The sequence below is a fragment of the Heloderma suspectum genome, chromosome 7, assembly GCF_057233095.1.
Source record: "Heloderma suspectum isolate Gila_16-S chromosome 7, 16-S_ref, whole genome shotgun sequence".
In the NCBI taxonomy this organism is placed as follows: domain Eukaryota; kingdom Metazoa; phylum Chordata; class Lepidosauria; order Squamata; family Helodermatidae; genus Heloderma; species Heloderma suspectum.
The window spans coordinates 28,467,025-28,488,390 of NC_139464.1; the positions used below are offsets into that span (position 1 = coordinate 28,467,025).

Sequence of the window (21,366 nt, forward strand, 5' to 3'; positions counted from 1 at the left end):
CAGTAGACTGATTCAGCCCCGCTTTAGTCTATGAAGGAAATTTGTGTAAATTAGGAAATTGGTGCAAATTTGGGGAGATTTGCACAAATCTCCCATTCGATTGTTGCTCAATTTGTGCATTTCCTGTTCATGCAGAATGAGCAGTGACTACAATCACAAATGGGAATCAGGCACAAGATGAGTGGAAAGACAACATTCGGAAAAACCTGGTGACCTTGAACATCCCTCGATCGCCTATCCCTTGGTGAAAATGGTGGGTATCGCTACATCTTGTGGTGGTGAATTCCAAAGTTTATATGTGCTGTGTGAAGTAGTACTTCCTTTTGTCTATCTTGAATTGCCCACCGTTTCGCATCAGGAAATGACTCCTCATTTGAATATTATGAGAGAGGGAGAAAAACCTCTCCCTATACATTTTCTGCACAACATGCATAAATTTATACATTCTAAGTGAGTAGAGAATGGTGCCCACCACAAAGGTGAATGTGTGCTGAACTGTGATAGGTTCACTTGCCTGATATGTAACTGTCCACATCCAAAAAGACAGGAGAGTAGTGCTGAGGGCATCTGTACCTGTGGAGATTGCACTGCTCTTCTGTCCTTCTCTAAAAAGGTGGACTTCCTGCAGTAAGAATAGGGATGTCAGAGAAATCCGCAACACACTCGAATGGGTCCAGATTTCTTACAGTCTGGTCTGCGAATTCCTAAGTTTGCTGGCTGGGAGTTTGCCTGCATCTTTCAAGGAAAGAACCCTTTCTTGCCATGTTTTAAAGATGCTCAGGCAATCTCCTAGCCAGCAAACCTAGGAGAATGACCATGAAAGGACCCCAAGTCCTTTTATAGATATAGGAACTGCATGAACTCAGAGACCTCATTCTAAAGAAAAACACACACACACACAACACTTACTGTGTTACTGCCAGTAAGCAGAATACCCTCCCCACCACTCCAAAACTAAGTTCATATAAAGAGGTTGCTTGTTCTATAACTTTTTTCAGATGTATTTCCCTATTTTTCTGGATGGGAAAAAAATAATCCGAGTCCACGGGTTTGTGGACCAGAACATTTAACCCAAACTGTGGAACTCACATGGAGCGGATTCAATGCAGTCCTAGCATCCCTATGTAAGAAAAAAAGATGGAGAAGCACCTGTTCTTTGCTTCAGGCAGCAAAATGTCTTGGACTGGCCCTAAATGTGAGTGAATGGTACATTGCAATTCCATATGAAATGTCTTGGGTGGAAGCAGCCAGAGCCTCTGCACATTTAACAGCTGCGTACCATTCAAGAATCAAAAGACAATGCTTTCCCAGCCCGGAGGTGCAGTGACGGAGAAAACGTATCTGTTGACTTCTGCAACTTCTGCAGCTATAAAAAGCACAGAGTTCTTTTTGTGTGAACACGCACAAAAAAGATGGCATCCCTGTGCTGCAGCTAGGGTCTTCCAGGGGAAAAGGGTGTGACCTCTTCACAGGTCATTTCTTAGGCTCCTGGCTGAGTGCTACGACACCCAAGTTGGAAGATGAGCATTTGGCACACTAGGAGATAGCAGTTCATCCCTCTGTGTAATATTGGATGAATAATGATGCAATAACAGCACAAGCTGTGTTTCTAACAAAGAGAAAATAATGTTTCATATCTGGCAGGGAGTTGGGTAACAGCAAGATAAGGACTAGAGAAAATAAATGAAGTAAGAAGTGGAAATTTAAAGGGAAAACGTTATGCACACAACTTTTGATGGAGGGGACACCCGCCTCCCAAATTGACTTCTGCCTATCCCTGATCACCACTGACAACGGTTACTGACAACAGCAACGCATTGCAAAGCAATTCCTTTTTCCTCTTCCCTTTCTGGACTTGTAGATGGGCTCAATTTCCCATTGAAACCCTGGTGATAGACCAGTGCCTGTATTTATTTACTTATGGTTATTTCTAGGTTGTCAAATAAGAAATGTTTTTTTAGGCGGTTTAGAGTGTCAAGCACATTTTTAAAATCACAACTGCAATAGAAGTAAAAGGCAGCACAAAATGCAACTATAGATCCAGATGTGTCACTTAAAAACAGAGAACCAAAGAATGAAAAGAGGTGGCACTGAACCAATTTAAAACAGAGAACGAAGGAGTAAAATCCATCGAGCTAAAACAATGTTACGACGACAGCGTAATTTAAAAGGCTTGGGAAAATAAAGAAAAGGTCCTTGGTGCTGAAATGACATTGCTAGTTGCCAGGCAGACTTCTCTGGGGACACTAATCCATCACTTCTTTATTGAGAAGGCCTTTGCACACCCGCTGTTCCTTACTTGGCAGGGCACTTGTAGAATGTCCTCAGATAAATAAAAGAATGATGACCTCAGGGATCTGGTAGGTACCGTGACTTTGAAACTTGATTTGAGTGGTCTACCCAGTGCAGTCCTGATAGAATGGGTAACTAGGCAAGGTTAGGGATGTATGAGAAATTTGTTTCAGTTCATTTTTGAACAAGATTTACCCAATTTGCAACTTCTGAACTGAACATGGACTCTGATGCAAACTGCGATCGAAGTCCATACATTTCTGAGCTTGTAATGTGAGTTCTGGACAACGCCCCCCCCCCCCCGCCCCAGTGTTTGACAGCATGAGTACCTTTGAAAACTGCAAACAAATGTGCTTTAATCAATGGAAGAAGAATGTGTACAGTTCAAAGATGCATGCAATTCATGTGTACATTTGGAAATATACACATGGAAATACACATGGATTTTCATGTGAAAAGAAAAAAAGAGCTCACAAGCTGATATGTGCTCAAGTCAGAACGAGCAGTCCCTAGGCAAGATGTAACTGAGGTGGTCTTAGAATTTCCTTTGGGTTCCTTGTGCTTCACCGCCCCTGTATTTTGTATTATGATTTCTCTGAGAACATATGGACATGGCTTGTGGGCTTTTTAAAAACATTGTACAGCATCTAGATGCTATAAGGGCATAACTTTTTTTTTTTAAACAACATATTGGACCTATACAAGGCTTAATGGGGCTTTGATGCTCAGAGATGTACCCATTATTGTCTGCTCTTACATGGAATATGGCTGACTGTGATGGTGTTATGTTTATGCCTAGGGTAGGCAACCTGGTTCCCCTCCAGATGTTTTGCACTACAATTCCCAGAAGCCCCAACCAGCATGGCCAACAGTCAGGGATTGTGTGAGTTATACTCCAAAACATCTGGAGTTGGCTTATGGGGACTTTGGGATGGGCCCAGATTTAAGCTGGATCACCTGTGCTTATGGAAGTGGGCTTTCTCACCCCCTCCTCACCACATCTGCCCCCCAGTCCCCAGAAAATGCTACATGGAGAGCCAGGAGACCTTGCTGAATGGGGTGAGCTGTGGTGTGTGTGGGGAGGGGGATCCCTCAACATTGGATGGAGAGAAGGCATCTTCCTCTTGTGGAAGGAAGATCCTGGATCCATATCATCAGCCTTGTTCACTTATGCATACTCATCACTTGATGGCTGCAACATCAAGTGATGACTTGCATGTCTGTATGGGCCACCTCAGATTGAATTTTCACATCTCCTCACACCACCTCAGATAGTTGTAACTGTTACTGTTTCCTTTCTTAAATGCCCCTCCCCCTCCACACACACTTCTGCCCTTTTCACTCAGAAGATAATAATAGTAATATTGGGTCAGGCTGATCTTTCCTGCACCCCCAATTCAGGATTGTTTTGTAAGGAATTGGTGGACCTCTGGTACAATGGTTCTGCAGTGTGGACTCAAGCTGTGCATGACTGGCATTGAAAAACAAGAAAAAAAAAAGGAATGGACCAATTTCAGCATCATCCGACAGCTGCTCCCAACTAAACAGAGTAGCCAACAGTTCCTTTTTCAACCTCAGTACAATAGTGCACTGCTTGGAGGCACATCCCACACAACCATTATCTTTCTGGAGGGCAGATGTTGTCAAGGCACCTGTGATTATGTCCTTAAAAAAAAAAAAAAAGGATTTCAGATGTTGTGTGTCTGACATTATCTACATCCATCCCCAACCTGGTGCCCCCAGATGCTTTCGACTGTAACTCCTGGGATGTAACTCCCCTGACCATTGGCTACGTGGGGCTGGTGGGAGCTGTGGAGGGCTGGTCTGTATTTTGGACCCTTAAGAACCCCTCCATCCTACCGGCTTTACCACTTTGAACTACCCTTGGGAGAAAGTGTTACTTGTACTGCTATTAAGCAAACGTCCCTAAGCATCGAGGCTAAAGATGACGTTGATCGGGTGTCAAGTCCAGATTTTGGGAGATGCTCACAGTGCCCCCTCCCTCAGTGAGCCCCCCTCCTTGACACTGCCCAGAAGGAAAGGGCCAGGCAAGTAAAGGCTGCTGCTTTTCTCATTCCTTGGAGAAGGGGGCAGGTGAACAAGTAGCAAGGGTGGGGAGAAGCGGGGCTGGGGGCCTCTGGGGGAGTGCCAGCAGAGGGGCCCCTGGCAGTGGGTGGACCCCAACAGATGCCCAGTGTTGTTGACCCCTTATGTGTGGTCCCTGTGTTGAGTCATGGGTGACAGGCAGTTCAAAACCCTGCAAACAGTAAGCAGAGGACCATTAAGTCAGGGACAGTTTTGCCCCTTCCCCTTTATCTGGAATGGGGACATGTAAGGGGCACACCAGTGTCCCAATGCTGGGGACATACAGCCAACAGGGGGTGGGGGAGGTTGCATGCCCTTTTAAGGTGGTGCTGCCCTCTTCTCCAGCCTCTTTGGACCATGCAGCAATCCACCCATCCCAGTGCAACAGTACTGGATTTTCCAGTCACACACACAAAAAAGGGGGTGGGGGTGGTTGTGGCTTTCCTCATTGGCTTTGTGGGAGCATCTTTTTTGGCGGTGATAATCCACACTGTTTAGGCACCTGAAAGATGGTTCATTCTAATGGCTAACTGGATTCTAACCTTTCCTTGGTCATAGCTGGCAGGAAGTGTGGGCGAGGGACAGGTAAGCTAGGCTACCCCAGTGAACCCTCCAAGGCACCTGGAGGGTGAAGGGCTGGTTATCTAACCTGCTTCTCATTGCTTTCTGGCTGAATGGGGAGTGGGAAGGGAGCTGCCCTTGGGCCCTGGAGGTTTTAGCTCAGGGGACACTGACCAAGTGGGGGTGATGGGGCAGCCAGGTGCCCCCTTAAGTTGCGCAGGTAAGGCACAGATCAACAAGCTGGCTGATCTGGTACATTCAGCCAGGGTGGAATTGCTCATGGGGAGGCAGAGGAAGGCTGTCCCAGCTGCCTCCTCATGTGATAGGGTGCACACATGGATACACAATGTTAAGCATTTGAGGCTCCTTGGAGACCCTTCTGCTTCATACGGATGTGACCGGGCACCCACACAGCTGTCTCGTGTCTTCATTCTGATGTGGGGGCAAAGAGGAAGGGGAGGAGCCATAGCTCAGTGGTCAAGCACATGCTTCCCATGCAGAAGGCCCCAGGTTCAGTCACTGGCATCTCCAGTTAAAAAAAGGGTCAGGAGAAGCAGGCGATGGGAAAGACCCTTTCCTGAGACCCTGGAGAGTGACTGCTGGTCAGAGCAGATCATACAGAGGTGACAAACAGTCAGACCAGGCATAATAGTTTTTGTGAACTACCCAGAGAGCTTTGGCTATTAGAAATATAATAACAGAATTCTATAATTCTATTAATACAATAAATTAAAATGAATGAAGGCAGCTTCTTATGTTCCTAGATCTGGACACCGTGTTCAGCTCAGGCTCTCTGAGGTCAGGAACTGAGGACTGAACACGTAGGCCTTTATAGCTTGCTAGACTTCAAGTCCCAGGGGTCCCTAACCCCTGCCCTGTGTAGCTTGGCTAACCTGCATGTTTAATGGTGGATTACCTGCTCCGCGTGCATTTGATACGTTCCTACTTGGTGTGTGTGTCAGGGCTCCAGTGCAGGGGTAGAACCACTTGCTTTGCACGTAGAAGGTCCCACGCTTGATCCTCCACATCTCCAGGTAGGGCCAGGAAAAACTCCTGCTGGAAACCCTACCAGTCAGTGTTGACAACAATGGGCTAGATGGACCAGTGGTGTCGGGAGCGCCTTGGCGGCCTCTCTCAGTAGATCCCAATAGCCAACTCAAGACACGGACGAAAGGGGATTATTTTCAAAGCTTTAATCCCATTACAACTTAATGACTCTTGCAGATGCTATTCACCAGCGTCTAAGCAAGGAACAGCAGAGTAGCCTATGCTCCAAGTAGGCAGTTGATCCCCGTTTGAAGGAGAGTCACTTGAAGACCCAGAACTTATGGGCTAGGGAGAGATCCTCCCTCTTTCCCTTGGGTCCACGGGAGGCGGCTGTTGCTTGCGCGCCAAATGGGTGCTACACCTCCTTTCCGCACCCTCCATCGCTCATTGCTCCCTGCGTCTGCGTCGAGCGTCTAAGAAGCCCCCCTCCTGCACTCCCGCACTACCCGGGTGTCTAAGAAGCCCCCCTTCCACACTCTCTCACTGCTAGGATCACTATCTATCTCAGGAATGCCGGCAGGAGGAATCTCTGCCAGGTGCTGAGCCTGTGAGGGATGAGCTGGCTCCACTCCCACGGATTGCTGTTCCTCCTCAGAATCAGAACTGCTCTGGGGCTCTCTGGGCTCAGTTTCCACCCTGACAAATGGCCTGACTCCATAGAAGGCAGCTTCCTCCTTTCCTAGGAGGAGGATGCAGTGCTGCCACCGACAAAGGAACTGGAAGTGACGGGGGCATGGAAGAGGAAGGTCAATGAATGGCAAGGAGGTGGTGCTGGGCCATCAGCGGCTGCCCACCCAAATGTGCCACCAGTTGCCACCAAACCTGAGGGTCATATAGGCATAAATGGCCCTTTAGATAGCGAGCTCCCAGACCACTGAGGGATTTAAAGGGCAAAACCAGCACCCCAGTTTGAGCCTAGAAACAAAATGATAACCAGCGTAACTGGTATAGGATAGGTGTTATAAGATCCAGCCACCTTGGTCCTCCTACCAACATCCTGGCCACTGCATTTTGAACAAACTGACATTTTCAAGTTGGCTTTAACGCCCACAGAGAGTGTGGTGCAGTAATCCGGTACGGATGTCACCAGTGCATGCTTAACTGAAGCCAGATCTGCTTTCTCCAGGCAGGGTCTCGACTCGCAAATCAGCTGGAGACGATAGAAAGCGCTCCTGCCACTGATGCCATCTGAGCATCTGGAGTTAGCACCAGGTCCAGGAGAATTCCCAACAAGAAACCTTGTTCCTTCGGGGGGAAGGGGGTATAACCCCCATCTTGAACAGGTCATATATGCAATTAAGCAGAATTCTCCTGTTGCTTGGCACGGTGACAAAATCCTACCCTACAGCTGGTAATAGTCTTAGGCTGTGCTGTGTCCAGAAAGTTATCATGGTACACTGAACAGGGAGGGACAGGGGAGTATGGCTGTTCTATCTTTGAAAATATAAAGGCCAGCAGTACAAAGTAGGTCCAAATAAGAGCAGGCTCTTATAATTTCAGAGGAAGACCAGCTGCCCTTCTCTGTCCATCAATCTCAAGTTTAAAAAAAGGCTCAGGTCGCAAGTGGTGTGAAAGACGTCTGCCCAGGAGTGGTTCAAGGCTTCCCTTGGGTAGCGGGAAGTCCTGCATCCTTTGCCCCTCTAAATGTCTGCTATCAGGAGGCAGACAGCTTGGCAGAGGGCGGGGCGGGGGAGGAGGAGGAGGACAAAATGGCATCATCACCCACCAGGGAAGTGGAAGCTGCAGCGCCACTGACAGATGAGGGAGAGCAGCAGCTAGGGGCAAGTGCTGGGTCATCGGCAGCTGCTCAGCCCTGTGTCACCTGGGGCAACTGGCCTGCATTTATATATCCTGCCTTTCTGCCATTGTCGAACACAAGGTGGCCTAGATAGGGTTCCCCAAGCAGACTCCCATCCAGACATCAACCAGATCCATACCTGCTCAGCTTCAGTGAAGTTGCTGTATTACATGCCTTCAGATCATACCCTGGGAGAGCTAAATAGAACCCCCATATTTCAGAAGCAATATGCCATTGACTACCCAGAACAAATGACGATGGGATGTTGCCTTCATGCCCTGCTTGTGGTTTCCCAGAGGTATAGCATCTGTGGCCAGACAGATGCAAGATGCCCCCCCCATCTGATCCCATGGAACCTCTTCCTAGCTTTTTGTTTTGTTTATCTGCAGCTGATCTGAAGGGTGCAGTCCAAGACAAGGTCTTCTAAGAGTTTTGTAGGTGTCACATGATCCAGCTCTAATTACGTCTGGTTGCTTGTGACTATTTGCGCCAGAATGTGGATGCTCATAGGAATGAACTAGATGAGCTGCGTCCAGTTGGTATAGATGAATACTCCTTAAGTATGTTCCTGTTTCTCAGATTCTTAGTATTATAGATGGAGGAAAAGGGATGGAGGAACCACTAAAAAGAAAGCACTGTGTCAAATCCTGTTTCGAGATCATCAGCTTTCCACTTGCTTAAACAACTGTAAAGTTCTGGATGTGACTGTAACATGGGGCTGTAGAAATTTCCTCTTGAAGATCATCAGAAGATTTACACGCACAGAAAGCAGGGATCTGGACAGATCATTTGGCACAATGTGCCCACTCACCGTCCCCTGGAGTTTGGTGTGCTGTAGTTGCCAAGGATGCGAAGAGAAAACTCCCTGGAAAAGACCCTGATGCTGGGAAAGACTGAAGGCAAAAGGAGAAGGGGATGGCAGAGGATGAGATGGCTAGATAGCATCACCGATGCAATGAGTATGAACTTGAGCACACTCCGGGAGAGAGCGGAGGACAGGAAGGCCTGGCATGCTATGGTCCATGGGGTCACGAAGAGTTGGACACGACTGAACGACTGAACAACAATAACAAAGTTGCCAAGGAATGGAAGTGTGAAGCAGGAAGTTCCTGCTTCAAAGCCTTGCCTCTGCTGTGCACTCCTTAGGAACGGGGAAGACCATAGCCAGTGGTGGCTTGTGCCATTTGTGGATGATGGGGCAGAGGACAGGGCAGATGCTCCGTATTCTACTGAGATTGCTGGAAGAGTGCAAGTGAAGACCACCTGTGGCACTTGGAAGCAGTGGAGCAAATGTACCTGGCTGGGGGGGGGGATCTCTCTGCCACAAGTAGATGGGGGAAAGGAAGGGGGGTCACTGCCCCATTTGCCCCCAGTACAGGGCCCCCTCTGAATGAAGCACATATTTTGCATGCAGTTGGCCCCTGGTTCAATCCTGGACATCTCCACTTGAACAAAGAAGGAAGAGGTAGCAGCCAAAGTAGACAATACTGGGCTAGATGGACAACATGTTTGACTTGGTATAAGGCAGCTTCCTTTGTTCCTAAATGGCTTTAGGGAGGCCACCCTACATCTGCCTCACCCTACATCTGCAACAAGGGGATAGCAATACAGACCTACCTTACAGGGTTGTTGTAAGAATTAGGGAGAAAATGCATGTCAAGTGCTTTGAATATTCTGAAGTGCTAGATTTGTTGTTGTTGTTGTTGTTAATGGGTATTTATAAATCACTTACATCTAAAGATTTCAAAGTGGTGTATACAAATCATAAAGAGCTTTGGCTATTGGGTGGTATAGAAATGTAATAAATAAGTAAGTAAGTAAGTACCAATGCATAAAATAAATCACATCTCCATAAGGCACTGCACAGGAAGGGATTGGATAAAACAGATGGGTCTTTAACATCTGTCTAAAAATAAAAAGTATTGGTGCATGTCTAATCTCAGACAGAAGATTATTTCACATAGTGGGTGCTACGCCCTGCACCAAAGAACTGTGGAGTGGATCTCAGATGATGATGATGTTCATCAGAATCATCATTTTTATTATTATCATTATTACCAACCCAACCAATCCAATGACAGACCATGCTGTCTGTGAGCCAGTAACACATGAAAAAATATGAAACATTTGTTAAAGGGGATCAAAATGAGTTTTTTTTTTTTTAATTGAGCTGAAAGAATCTTTGATATAACTCATCCACATTTAGGATTTTGAAAAACAACAGATTTCCCGGTTGGGTGATTTAACTTAGTACTTCTGCTGAATTTATTGGGTCCTGTTGGTGTTCACTTTTCCTGAGAGGCAGGCTTTTAACCTTGTAAAGAAGCTATGTAATCATCAAGACAAGAAAAGTGTAAATGTGCTCTGGCTTTCAGGACAAGAAGAGTGTAAATGTACTTTGGTGTTAAGGATAACTCCTTCTGACTAAGCACTATAATTACTCCAGTTCGGCACACATTAGTCAGGCACTGTGAGGACATCTATTGCTAACTAAGTATTTTGTATTGATTAAATGCTTTTAGACAGTGATATCTATTCAGGTTTTTGCATTTGTATCCCCTATCTTGTGTAATTTAAATAATTCTGTTTGAGAGGCAGCTTCTAATTCAGAGGATTTGGCTTTTAAATACTGTTGACAACTATCATCTCAGAGTTCTGTTTTGAATTGGAAAAAGTGTGTGTGTGTGTGTGTGTGTGTGTGTGTGAAAATAAACCCAAATTCTTCTTCAAGTATAATTAGAAATCAATGTCATTAAGGGAGCAATCCTATGGCCACTAGACACCGTCTAGAGGGCCATAGGATATGGTCTTTTCTGGGAACCGACCTCGGAGCCTGTGTGCCGAGGTCGGTTCCCGGAAAACTGACCTCCCCCCATGTTCACGCTGCCTTGGAGGCAGCATGGAGAAGCCCTGTCCTCCGTGCTTGGAAGAGAAGCATGGAGAGACTGAAAAGGGGACGGGCTGGGGGTGTTCTGGCATGGGGAGAGCGGAGCTGCATGTATGACACATCCTATGTGTCATACATTCAGCCTCCTCTCCCAGTTGGCCCACTGCGGCTAGACAGCCAAAAACAGCTGTCTAGCGGAAAATAGCAGGGCGGGAGAGGCGCAGAGGGAACAATCTGCCCCGTGCTTCTCCTGCTTTGCTTTGGATAGGCGGCTACCTACGAGTTCAGAGGCGGCCACCTATTAGGATTGCGCCCTTGAATGCACACTCACGTTCTGAATTTCAAAGGTTTTCCACGAATCAAATTGTACACTGAGGTGCAACTCCTAAACGTATCACTAGCTGGGTGTAATAAGTCACGTAACGGATGACATTATATAGAAAAGAAGAATGCACATTTTAAATAAGTGGGGAGCAGGCGGACTAAAATGATCCTAATTATTGTTTGTTTCATTGAAGAAGTAAGGTAAACTTCCAGAAACTGCAAGCAACATTCAATATAATTCAATATAATTGAGCAATACCTCACATACTTAGGGAATCTGGACTATTTACAGAGATTAGATCCCCCTGTCTAAATACTAATAAAAGTAACGTTGCTGACATTTAACTAGCATTGATCTCTGTGAGCATGGCTGCTTATACAAAAATATACGTAGTTCAAACAGGCCATGTGCAGCTCCATTATCGCTTGTGGCACTGGAGCAATGATATTTAAGAAACAGCAAGGAGAAAACAATTCCAGCCTGCCATTTGTGTCCGGGCAAGACCCCGCCCCCCAAAATGTTATGGATTTATTTCACCAGCCCCAAATTGGGCAGCAATTTGAACTCTTTGGGTTCAAAAAGCACTGAAGGATAGCATACAAGAGCCATATGAGAGCCAGTGTGGTGTAGTGGCTAGAGTGTTGAACTAGGAGTCAGGAGAACCGGGTTCTAGTCTCCACTCAGCCATGAAGCTCACTGGGTGACTTTGGGCCAGTCACAGGCTCTCAGGCCAACCTACCTCACAGGGCTGTTGTTGTGAGGCTAAAATGGAGAGGAGGAGGACTATGTACGCTGCCTTGGGTTCCTTAAGGAGGAAAAAGGCAGGCTATAAATGTAATAAATAAATAAATAAATAAAATGATTAATTTATAAAATGTCCTCAGGGTCAGTGGAGGCTGGTGGCTCTGATTTCAGTGGGGCTGTAAATCCATTCTGGGTTTCAGACAAAAGCAGCCAGAACTCTAAAGGAGCTATTCAAGGTACAGAACCTATTTTGGGGATAGGGTTCAACATCTTGGATAGCTCCTTTAGAGTTCTGGGTAGTTCTGATGGAATCCAGAATGGATTCACAGCCCCACAGAAATTGGAGCCACCAGCCTCCACTGCTCAGGGTAGAGATCCCTGGAGTTCACACCTCATTGCAGGGAAAGTGTAGTAGGCCAGCCACTATTGGGGTCTGTTGTAAATCAAGCTTACCTGGTGCCTGCTCTCCAGGTGAGGCATGAACTTGGTCAGGATTCTTCAGGCCCTTTTGAATCCTTCCCCGATCAGTAGCCTGAAGAACTCAATGCAGAGATGCAACAGCAGAAATTGGTCCCTTTCTTTATAAAGATGGCTTCCCCACAATGATTCATGGCCTGTTCAGCAGCCAGTTGCTTCTCTGATGAACCCTACTTTGCCTTTGTCTCCCATTGACTGGATCCCATTGATTCCACCCGCCTTCCACCACCTTCACTGGAGGCTGATGGCCCTGATGTCAGACATCAGAGCCATCACCAGCCTCCACTGAGGACCTCCTTGCGTCATCTGAATCTTCAGCCACAGCTGAGATCTCCTAACTTATTCCTCCCCCCGCCCCATGTTCTCCAGCGCATTCTTCTGCTCTCCACCCACACTTGTTATCCCTTTCCAAGGGACTGGCACTTGGGAGCTTGCCTGTCCCAGTTTTTGAATCCTTTTCTTAAAAACAGAGAAGTAACCACTTCATTCAGATCCGATTTAACTTATTTAACTTAATTTAACTGCCCTGCCAAGGATGCTTTTTTATGCCAGAGGCCACATTTAGGTGGTAAAGGATGAGCAGCCATCCACTGTATATTGCAACCTTCCCTAAGCTGATGTCCTCCAAAAATTTAGGACTACAACTCCCAGAATTCCTGACCTTTGACCATGCTGACAAGTGCTGATGGGGGAAGAAGGCAAAAACATCTGGAGGGCACCAGGTTGGGGAAGGCTGGCATGTAGGATGTCCTTTGCGGGGCAGTGGGGCAGGGGGATGATTGGGCTAATTCTCTCTTGCGCCTCTTCCTCCACCTGAACTACCAGTAATAGCCTCGGTTACTCTGGATCAGCCTTCCCCAACCTGGTGCCCTCCAAATGTTTTGGGCTTCAACTCCCATCAGCCCCTGCCAGCATAGTCAATGGTCAGGAATCCTGGGAGTTGTAGTCCTGAACATCTGGAGGGCACCAGGTTGGGGAAGGCTGCTGTGGGTGGTCATGCTCTCTAGGATGTTCTCCGTGGTGTGCATATGCAGCCCTAAGTTAGAGACATTTTTGTAGTTTGTGGGGAGGTGAGGGTTTTCTGCTGACTCTTGTTAGTTTACTATGTTTCTGTTGGCCTCACATGGCTCCAGTGCAGAAGCAGAAGATTTATCTACAGGCATATAGTTCAATATACTCTATGTAAGAGGCAGGTTACATGTTAAAATCCTAGTATAAAAGAGGAGCTTGTTCTTCCTGTCTGTCTAGCTGTGTCTATTATTGTATTACACCTAGCATGTGAGAGATGTGTTGTTATTTTTGCTTATCCTCACCAGTGGTAGGCTGAGATGGAGAATTTCCCAGCCAAAAGCAACAAGCAGATGGGCCTTTCATATCCAAACCCAGCATCCACAGCACCATTCTAACCAGCGCACCATCTACCCTGACAATAATGACAACAAAATGTTGCAGCAATACTTTTGCATAGTTACGTAAGATTTCTCATCTCAGAGTCACCAATAAAGAGTTGAAGCAGCACACAAACCAACAATTAAATCATCTTGGCTGAAGGTAGTTTCTGGTAGTTGGACATTGTTCACATGCTTATTACTATATAGATCTTTCACTGCTGCTCCTTCCTAAGTAGTATTAGTTTTGTTTTCCTTAATAAATTCATGAAATGAAACCTCCATGCTCAGAGTCACTGTACCTCTTATACAATAGATGCTGGGAACATACAACAGGAAAGGCCATCACCTCCAGAGAAATAAAGTAAGCTGCCTTACATGAGGCCAGACTATTTGTGCATCCATTCATCCATCATCAGAAAGGTTCACATGTTACGTTTAAGGTAAAAAACCTCCCAAAGCAGCTTCCAAAATTACAAACAACAAAACTGTAGCACAATAAGGGTGCAATTCTATGCATGTTCAGAGTCCTACAAAAAAGTCCTACAACTTCCAGCATTCCCCAGCCAGCATGACTAGCTGGGGAATGCTGGGAGTTGTGGGACTTTTTTCTGTCTAAACATGCATAGGATTGTGCCCTAAAACATTAATTAAAAAACCCAGTGCTAAAACAGCCAAATTAAAAATCCAGCCCAGAACAAAACTACAATCAATCAAGAAATGTAGATAAAAACCAGTAACAGTCCAATAAAACCTTTCTTCTAATAAGGCCACGGAGCACAAATGATCTTTTAAGGCCCTCCTAAAAGCTTGTGATGAGCGGGTTGCATTTCGCAGCCCTGGGGCACTGCTGAAATAGCCCTTTCTCTCATGCCCATCAGCCTGAGTGTTCTTAGCAGGGGGCACATAAGAAGGACCTCAGTTGCTGAACTTAAAGCGCAGGCTGGATCATATGGGTGATGGTGGTCCTTCAGTTAACAAGGCTCCAAGCCACCGAAGCCTTGAAAGGGACAAGCCAGCACTTTACACTGGGCTTGGAAATGAGTTGGCAGCTAATGCACGGGGGGGGGGATGGGTGTCACATGATCTGCCCACCCACCCAGCCCTCACCCGTGCTCAGGTGGCTGCAATCTGCAGCAGCTGAAGTTTTCGGAGCACCTCTAAAGGCACCCCACATAGATCGAATTACAGTAGTGTAGTCTGGACGTCATCGGATAATTAAGGCAATGTCAGGCCTCTCTGTGCAGCGCTGCAGCCAGGGCATGGGCCTAAGCTCGTAAAAAGGACTCCTGGTCACTGCTGCCGGTGTTGGTGGGCCGGTGAATCCGCTCTGGGTTTCAGTCAAACCGACTGGTTCTGACTGAAACCTGGAGCAGATTCACTGCCCCCCGGACATCAGAGCCACCAGCCTCCACTGCAGCTGAACTTCCCAGTTAGGGCTCCTTCACACCGAGCTTTCATCCTGCCACTTGAGATTGCTCCTTCACGGAAGTTTGCAGGCTCTTTACATGACGCTGTGATCATTCAAAGCGTCTCCTGCACTAAATTAAATTAATTAATTAAATTAATTAAATGATTGATTAATCAGACTGCAGTCCATCCAGTCCAGCTTTTTGCTTCCAGTAGTGGCCAGTCACATGCTTCTTGAGCCCACAGGGGAGGGGGCATAGCTCAGTGTTAGAGTGCATGTTTTGTGTACAGAAAATCCCAGGTCCAACCCCTGGTATCTCTAATTTTTATTTCAGAAATGGATAAGTTGATGTGAAAGACCTCTGCCTGAGACCCTGAAGATCTGCCGACAAATCAGCCTCCCCCAACCTGGTGCCCTCATTTATCATTTAATTAATTAAATGATTAATTAATTACCCCGCTGTGTTCCGCTTCAGTTTCCTCTGTGAAAACAGGAAAAGTGGCAAGAAGAGGGGTGAGATCAGTGAAGGATAATGGAAGACTCAGATATGGGGAGAAGGGGTGGGGGTGGGGGTGGGGGGAAAGGAAGCACATGAAAAAGGGAGTCGTTATGATCCTGCATTTAAAACGGAAGCAGAAAGCCTCGTTTTAAATGCAGGATTTTAGGCTGGTGTAGAGATGCCCTAAGTGCAGAATCCAGGAAAACTTCCAACTGTTTACTTGGTTTTTTGGTGGGAGTGGAACCCCATCTTGGACCACTTGCAAACCTCCATCCAGAACAGGTCAATTTCCTTGCCCAGAGCACCTCCATCGTGTCTTGATTCAATTGCAGCTTGTTCATCCTCATCCACCCCCAAACTGCCTCTAAGCCAGTGTTGTCTGCTCCAGCCTCCCCTGACTTCGTACCTTCCAGATGGTTTTGGACTACAACTCCCAGCATTCCTAACCATTGGCCATGCTGGTTGGGACTGCTGGGATTTGAAGTCCAAAATATTTGGAGGGCACCACGTTGGGGGAGGCTGATTTGTCAGCAGATCTTCAGGGTCTCAGGCAGAGGTCTTTCACATCAACTTATCCATTTCTGAAATAAAAATTAGAGATACCAGGGGTTGGACCTGGGATTTTCTGTACACAAAACATGCAGTCTAACACTGAGCTATGCCCCCTCCCCTGTGGGCTCAAGAAGCATGTGACTGGCCACTACTGGAAGCAAAAAGCTGGACTGGATGGACTGCAGTCTGATTAATCAATGCAATTCTTATGTTCAGTGCTATTAAAAACAGAATAAAACACCTCTCCCTCCATCAGAACGAGGAGAAAGACAAATGCCCCCCCCCCCCCGGCCTCAAATGCATGGGCAAAAGTCCTTTCTTCACATCCCTCTCTCTTCTCAAAGGGAAATTTCTCTCCTTCTGCATCAACAGGTAGTTTGAAGCTCTTCGGATTCCTGCTACCTGTTGCCCTATTGGCACGCTTGAGCAAGGCGACTGTTTCAAGTATTAAAAAGATGTCAGGTTTAGTGGAACAGGGAGAAAGATCATATGCTACTTAAAAAAAAAAAAATCCATTTCTACACATCCAAGTCTTTCTTTACCATGATTGACATATATCTATACACATCCTTCTGCAGAGTTTTATAACAAAAGTAACCCCCCCCCCCAGGCAACTAGATAATTCTCTCACCTCCCCCTCCATTTTTCTTGTATAGAGAGGAACATATTAATACAGAGAAGGCAAAGTTCTTTTTTAGGATTAATTAGTAGGGGAGGATGGGAAAGAAGGTATTGGGTAGATAATGAATGCCTGTAACTCTTGAATGCCTTTTGCCTACCTTGCCAAAGACAAGATGGCATTTGCTTTGGAGATGAGTGATTTTAAGCAAGGTGGGGAGCGGGGAAGGAGAACCTAATTTCAGCCTGGATTTTGTCCCAGATCAACGTCCATGTTGAGCTCCACAATTCAGCTATGCAACAAGTGAAGCAATGGTAAAGGACCATTCCTTAGGGACACACAGAATGCATTTCATAGGAACACAGGAAGCTGCCTAACACCACCGCAGACTTTGGTCTATTCTGTTCACTGTCAACGGCTGTCCTGGGTTCCAGACAAGGATCATTGGGATTGAACCTGGGACCTGTTGCATGCAAAACATGTACTCTACCACCGGTCCACAGCCCCTCTTATAAAGTTACCATCTCCCCTCCCTCCATAGGGGCACTGCACCTTTCAAGAGTTGTATGGCAAACCAACATTCAAGTGCAACTTTCCTCATCTGCATGCCTGGGAAAAACTCTACCTGTTGCATTTCTGCCTTCCACACAGTGGCTGAAATCACAGACAAAACCTCTGTGGTGAAAAGGATGCTAACCAGACTCACATGATGGGGAACAGGGCTTTTAGGCAGGTTGAGCCCCTGAGCCTCTCTTTTACAGAAATGAACCACTCATCCACAGACTAGCAGCCTCTCTCCTTTTTTAATTGAACCGGATCCTTCTCCACTTCTTGTTTTTAATAGAACAAAAGAAATGACTAGTGGAAATCCATATTCATAAAAAACTGCTAGAGATCAAAGGTCTTTTTTTGTCATTATTAAATGAACTAGTACCAGATTTGTGGGTTTTCCCCCCTGTTCTTTTGGGAGGATAGAGAATGAAGCATAGGACATAACCAAGTCCTTCTCCTATGTCCTCCTCCCCTACCCCCTTCCCCAATCTTTACCAAATCAGCGACAATTAGGTCCTTAAGGGTGCAATCCTATCCATGTTTAGACAGAAAAAAAGTCCTACAACTCCCAGCATGCCCCAGCCAACCATGCTAGCAAGGCAATGCTAGGAGTTGTAGGACTTTTTTTCTGTCTAAACATGCATAAGATTGGTCCCTTACAAACACTTCCAGCCCGCTTGCCCTCCCGCGGATCCTGGTCCGGCTGGATCCCCGTGGGTTCCTCCTCCCAGAGACGGGGCGTAGCAGCCACAACAGACACCGTTTGTTTAGTCTGGGACTCTTAGGATCTTTGCGCACGTGGGTCTCTTTTGGAAGACACCCCCCCCCCCCCGAAACAGCAACAACAACCACAACCAACAACGACACAACCCCAAAGGAGCGATTTCCTTTGTTCAGGCTGAAATGTGGAAATGCGCCCTTCTCTTTCTCTGGGGGAATGAGGAAAAGAAGGAAAGAAAGTTCAACTTTCCAAACGCCCACTCAAACCCGCTGCCGCAGCTGCCATTAGTTGAGGCAGTGTGTGTCCCCCCCCTCCCTCCACTAGCACCCCACGCCTCTCTTTTAGTCCTCCCTCCTTTCTTGGGAAGCCAGGCAGCGACAAGGATCACCACGAGACGGACTTAAGGGAGAAAAATAAGCCAGGAAGAGAGACAAGAGTGGCGGCGAGAAGCGGCGGCGGACCAGAGGGGAGGGGGGGAGGGGAGAGAGAGATGCGACTCTACCTGTGCTGCTTATACCTTGGTTGGTGGTCTCCAGAGGAAAGATACCGGAGCATTTCTCCAGCTCCACTTTCCCTCCCAGGCACAGCTCGGAGATGATCTGCAGAGCCTTATGGCACAAGCTGCCCATCCCGTCCTCTTTGTGGAAACTCATCTTTTTGAGTGTGTCCTCCCGCGCCCCCCACCAAAGAACCCTTCTTTTATCCTTCTCTTTTCTCCCCCTCTCGATCTAAGCCATGGCTCTTCTCCTCCTGGGCAAAGGATGTCTTTATTCTCCACCTTCTTTCTCCTGGATGGTCATCAGAGGTATGATTATTGAGAAGCATCCAAAAAAAAGGGGGGGGGGAAGAGGAGGAAGAGGAAGAAGAAGAGGAAACAGGGTACCAGTTCTCAAGTCATCAACAGAAAGAGGGGGGGGGGCAGACTCCGGAGAGGGAAGAACGCTCCAACAGGCACGTTGCAAGTGAGCCAAGATTTACCATCAGAAGAACAAGGATGGATAATTGGGATGGGGGGGGGGGATAGCAAAAACAAAAAAAAAACCTGTTAGCAACGTCTTTTGTGCCTTGTGGGCATCGGTAGGCAGTTGGTCCAATGGCAGCAGAGCGCGGGTGCTTGGGAGAGCTACAGGTCCTCGCTTTAGGGGATGGGGAACAAAGGGGAGGGAGGAGCCGCGCAATTCCGGGGAGGGGGTCGGGGCGGCGGCGAAGTCCTCCTCGCGCTTGCACGCCAAGGCGAGGCCAGGCGCTTCTGCTCAGCCTCTAGGTGGCACCCCGCGAGCCGGTATCGGCAACTTGCAACGGGGTGCAGGGTTGGAGGAGGCGCAGCTCCGGCGGTGGGGTGGGGAGGTGGGTAGCTTTCTACGTGTGCGTTTGTGTGGCGTGGTCTCTGCACCTTTAGGAGTTTCACGCTAAGCACAAAAAAAATCATCAGGAGTTGTTTGCCCTAGCTTGCTTCCTCCCTCCCTCCCTCCTTCTTTCTTTCTTTCCTTCCCTCAACTCTCTCACCACAAGGGGGAAGAAAACACCGTGATTTTTAAAATTAATTTATTATTATTAATAATAATAATTTTGCTTGAAACGTTTATTTTGCAATAAAGTTGAAAATACGGGCAGCAAAAAGGAGGCAACCCCCTGCTCCCGGGGGGCGGGGGCGGGGGAGGGTTAATGCGGTGCGATCACTAATGAACAGCACAAATCTACTTCGAAGTAAGTCCCAATGAGTTCAAGAAAGCTGACCCTCAGGTATGCGGATATAGGTTTGCAGCCTAAGAGAGTGAGTGGGGGAGGGGGAGAGGGAAAAGGCAACTCGCAGGTTATTTTCAGTACACCATCATGGGTGGGCTTGTTGCAGGATGGAGGAAAAAAGCTCAAGGGAGGATGGGAAACCACTGCTCTGGTTGTCTCTGCTGAGGAGCTGAACCTAAGGGGGGTGCGGGTGCGGGTAGGATATGCCTCTGCACTTGTTTGGGATGAGGGCAGAACAGCCGGCTTGAAGGGTTTTCTGTCACTTAGGAGATAGCTGTAATTCCACCCCACCCCACTTCCTGTGTTATAATACTGGAACTCAAGGGCTGTTCGATGAACTTGTTTATCTAATAGGTTCAGGATGGATGAAAGGATGCTGTTCTTTACACAGCAGAAAGTGAACTCATTGGATTCACTGCCACAAGATGCGGTGGTTTGTTCCTGTTGTTGTTGTTTTAAACTATTGGACAACTTCACAGAGCAGCCCTCCCCACTCTGACACTTTGCAGATGCTTTGCACTTAAGAACATGAGAAGAGCTGTGCTGGATCAGGCCAAGGGTCCATCTAGTCCAGCATTCTGTTCACACAGTGGCCAACCAGCTGTCGACCGGGAACCCACCAGCAGGGCATGAGCGCCACAGCACCCTCCCTGCCCATGTTCCCCAGCAACTGGTGCAACTGGTGTTTAGTATCAACCACCCCCAGCCAGCAGCAGCATTCTGGCTGGGGATGATGGGACCTGTAGTTGAGCCCATCTGGAAAGCACCAGGATGAGGAAGGCTGAGTCACAGGGGATGGGGGCTGTATGTAGCCATGATAGCTACATAGAACCTCTGTGCGTAACATGGCTGTGGATCTGGCGATCAGATGCTGCTGAGGACAAGCATTCTGGCATGCCTGGCTTGTGAGCAGTCAGAGGCATAGATTTGGCTGCTGTTGGAAAGGGAATGCTGGTGGATCTTGGGTGGTCCAGTAATGCTATTTTTATGTACCTGTTGAATTGTTCTTAAACAGCTGCTGAAGTCCAAGGGCAGCCTCCCCCAACCAGATATTTTGGACTACAACTCTCAGAATTCCTGCCCATTGGCATACTGCCTGGGGCAGATGGGAGTTGAAGTCCAAACCATTTGGAGGGCACCAGGTTGGGGAAAGCTGTCATAGGAGCTCTCTCATAGCACAGTCCTAGACTACATGGGGTCTTATGGAAAGTGTCTCTGTGTAGGTGTAGAGTGCATTTTCCTTCACCATCAAATAACCACAGTCAAGCTCCTCACATGATTATGGGGGAGATGGTGGAGGGCATGGCTTGAGCCCTGGCATCTTTGCTCCTCTTTTAAAGAAGCAAACCTCTGGGCAGAGCTGAATTAACCAAAGCAGGCATGTGTGGGTGAAAACGTAAGAAGAGCCCTGCTGGATGGATCAGACCAAAGTGCCAATGAGAAGTCCACAAGCAGGAAAGGAAGGCAAAACCTGCCCCATGCTGCCTCTGAACATGGAACTTTCCATGCAGACATCATGGCTAGTAGCCATGTGAAATCTGTAAGTGAGATCTCTAACTATAAGTGAGATCTGTAAGTGAGATCACAAGTGAGTTCTGCAACAAAATCTTGCAGTGTAGAGTACTCATGTCCTGGTCAGGGTTTAGCCAGCCAGCCAGTTTT

General features: G+C 47.3%; 1 protein-coding gene across 2 annotated transcripts in view; it reads right to left on the reverse strand.

Annotated features, from left to right (window-relative positions):
• The window catches only part of SYT10 (synaptotagmin 10), a 69,733-nt gene extending 51,122 nt beyond the window's left edge, over window positions 1-18,611 (reverse strand). Inside the window, exon 1 of one of the 2 annotated variants that reach the window (XM_084811719.1) lies at window positions 18,476-18,611. In XM_084811719.1, coding sequence (XP_084667845.1) covers window positions 18,476-18,611 — 136 coding nt within the window. Of the gene's footprint in view, window positions 1-18,460 lie in introns of both variants that reach the window. The other variant, XM_084811718.1, reaches the window with a different exon arrangement.
• Window positions 18,612-21,366: the final 2,755 nt, after the last annotated feature.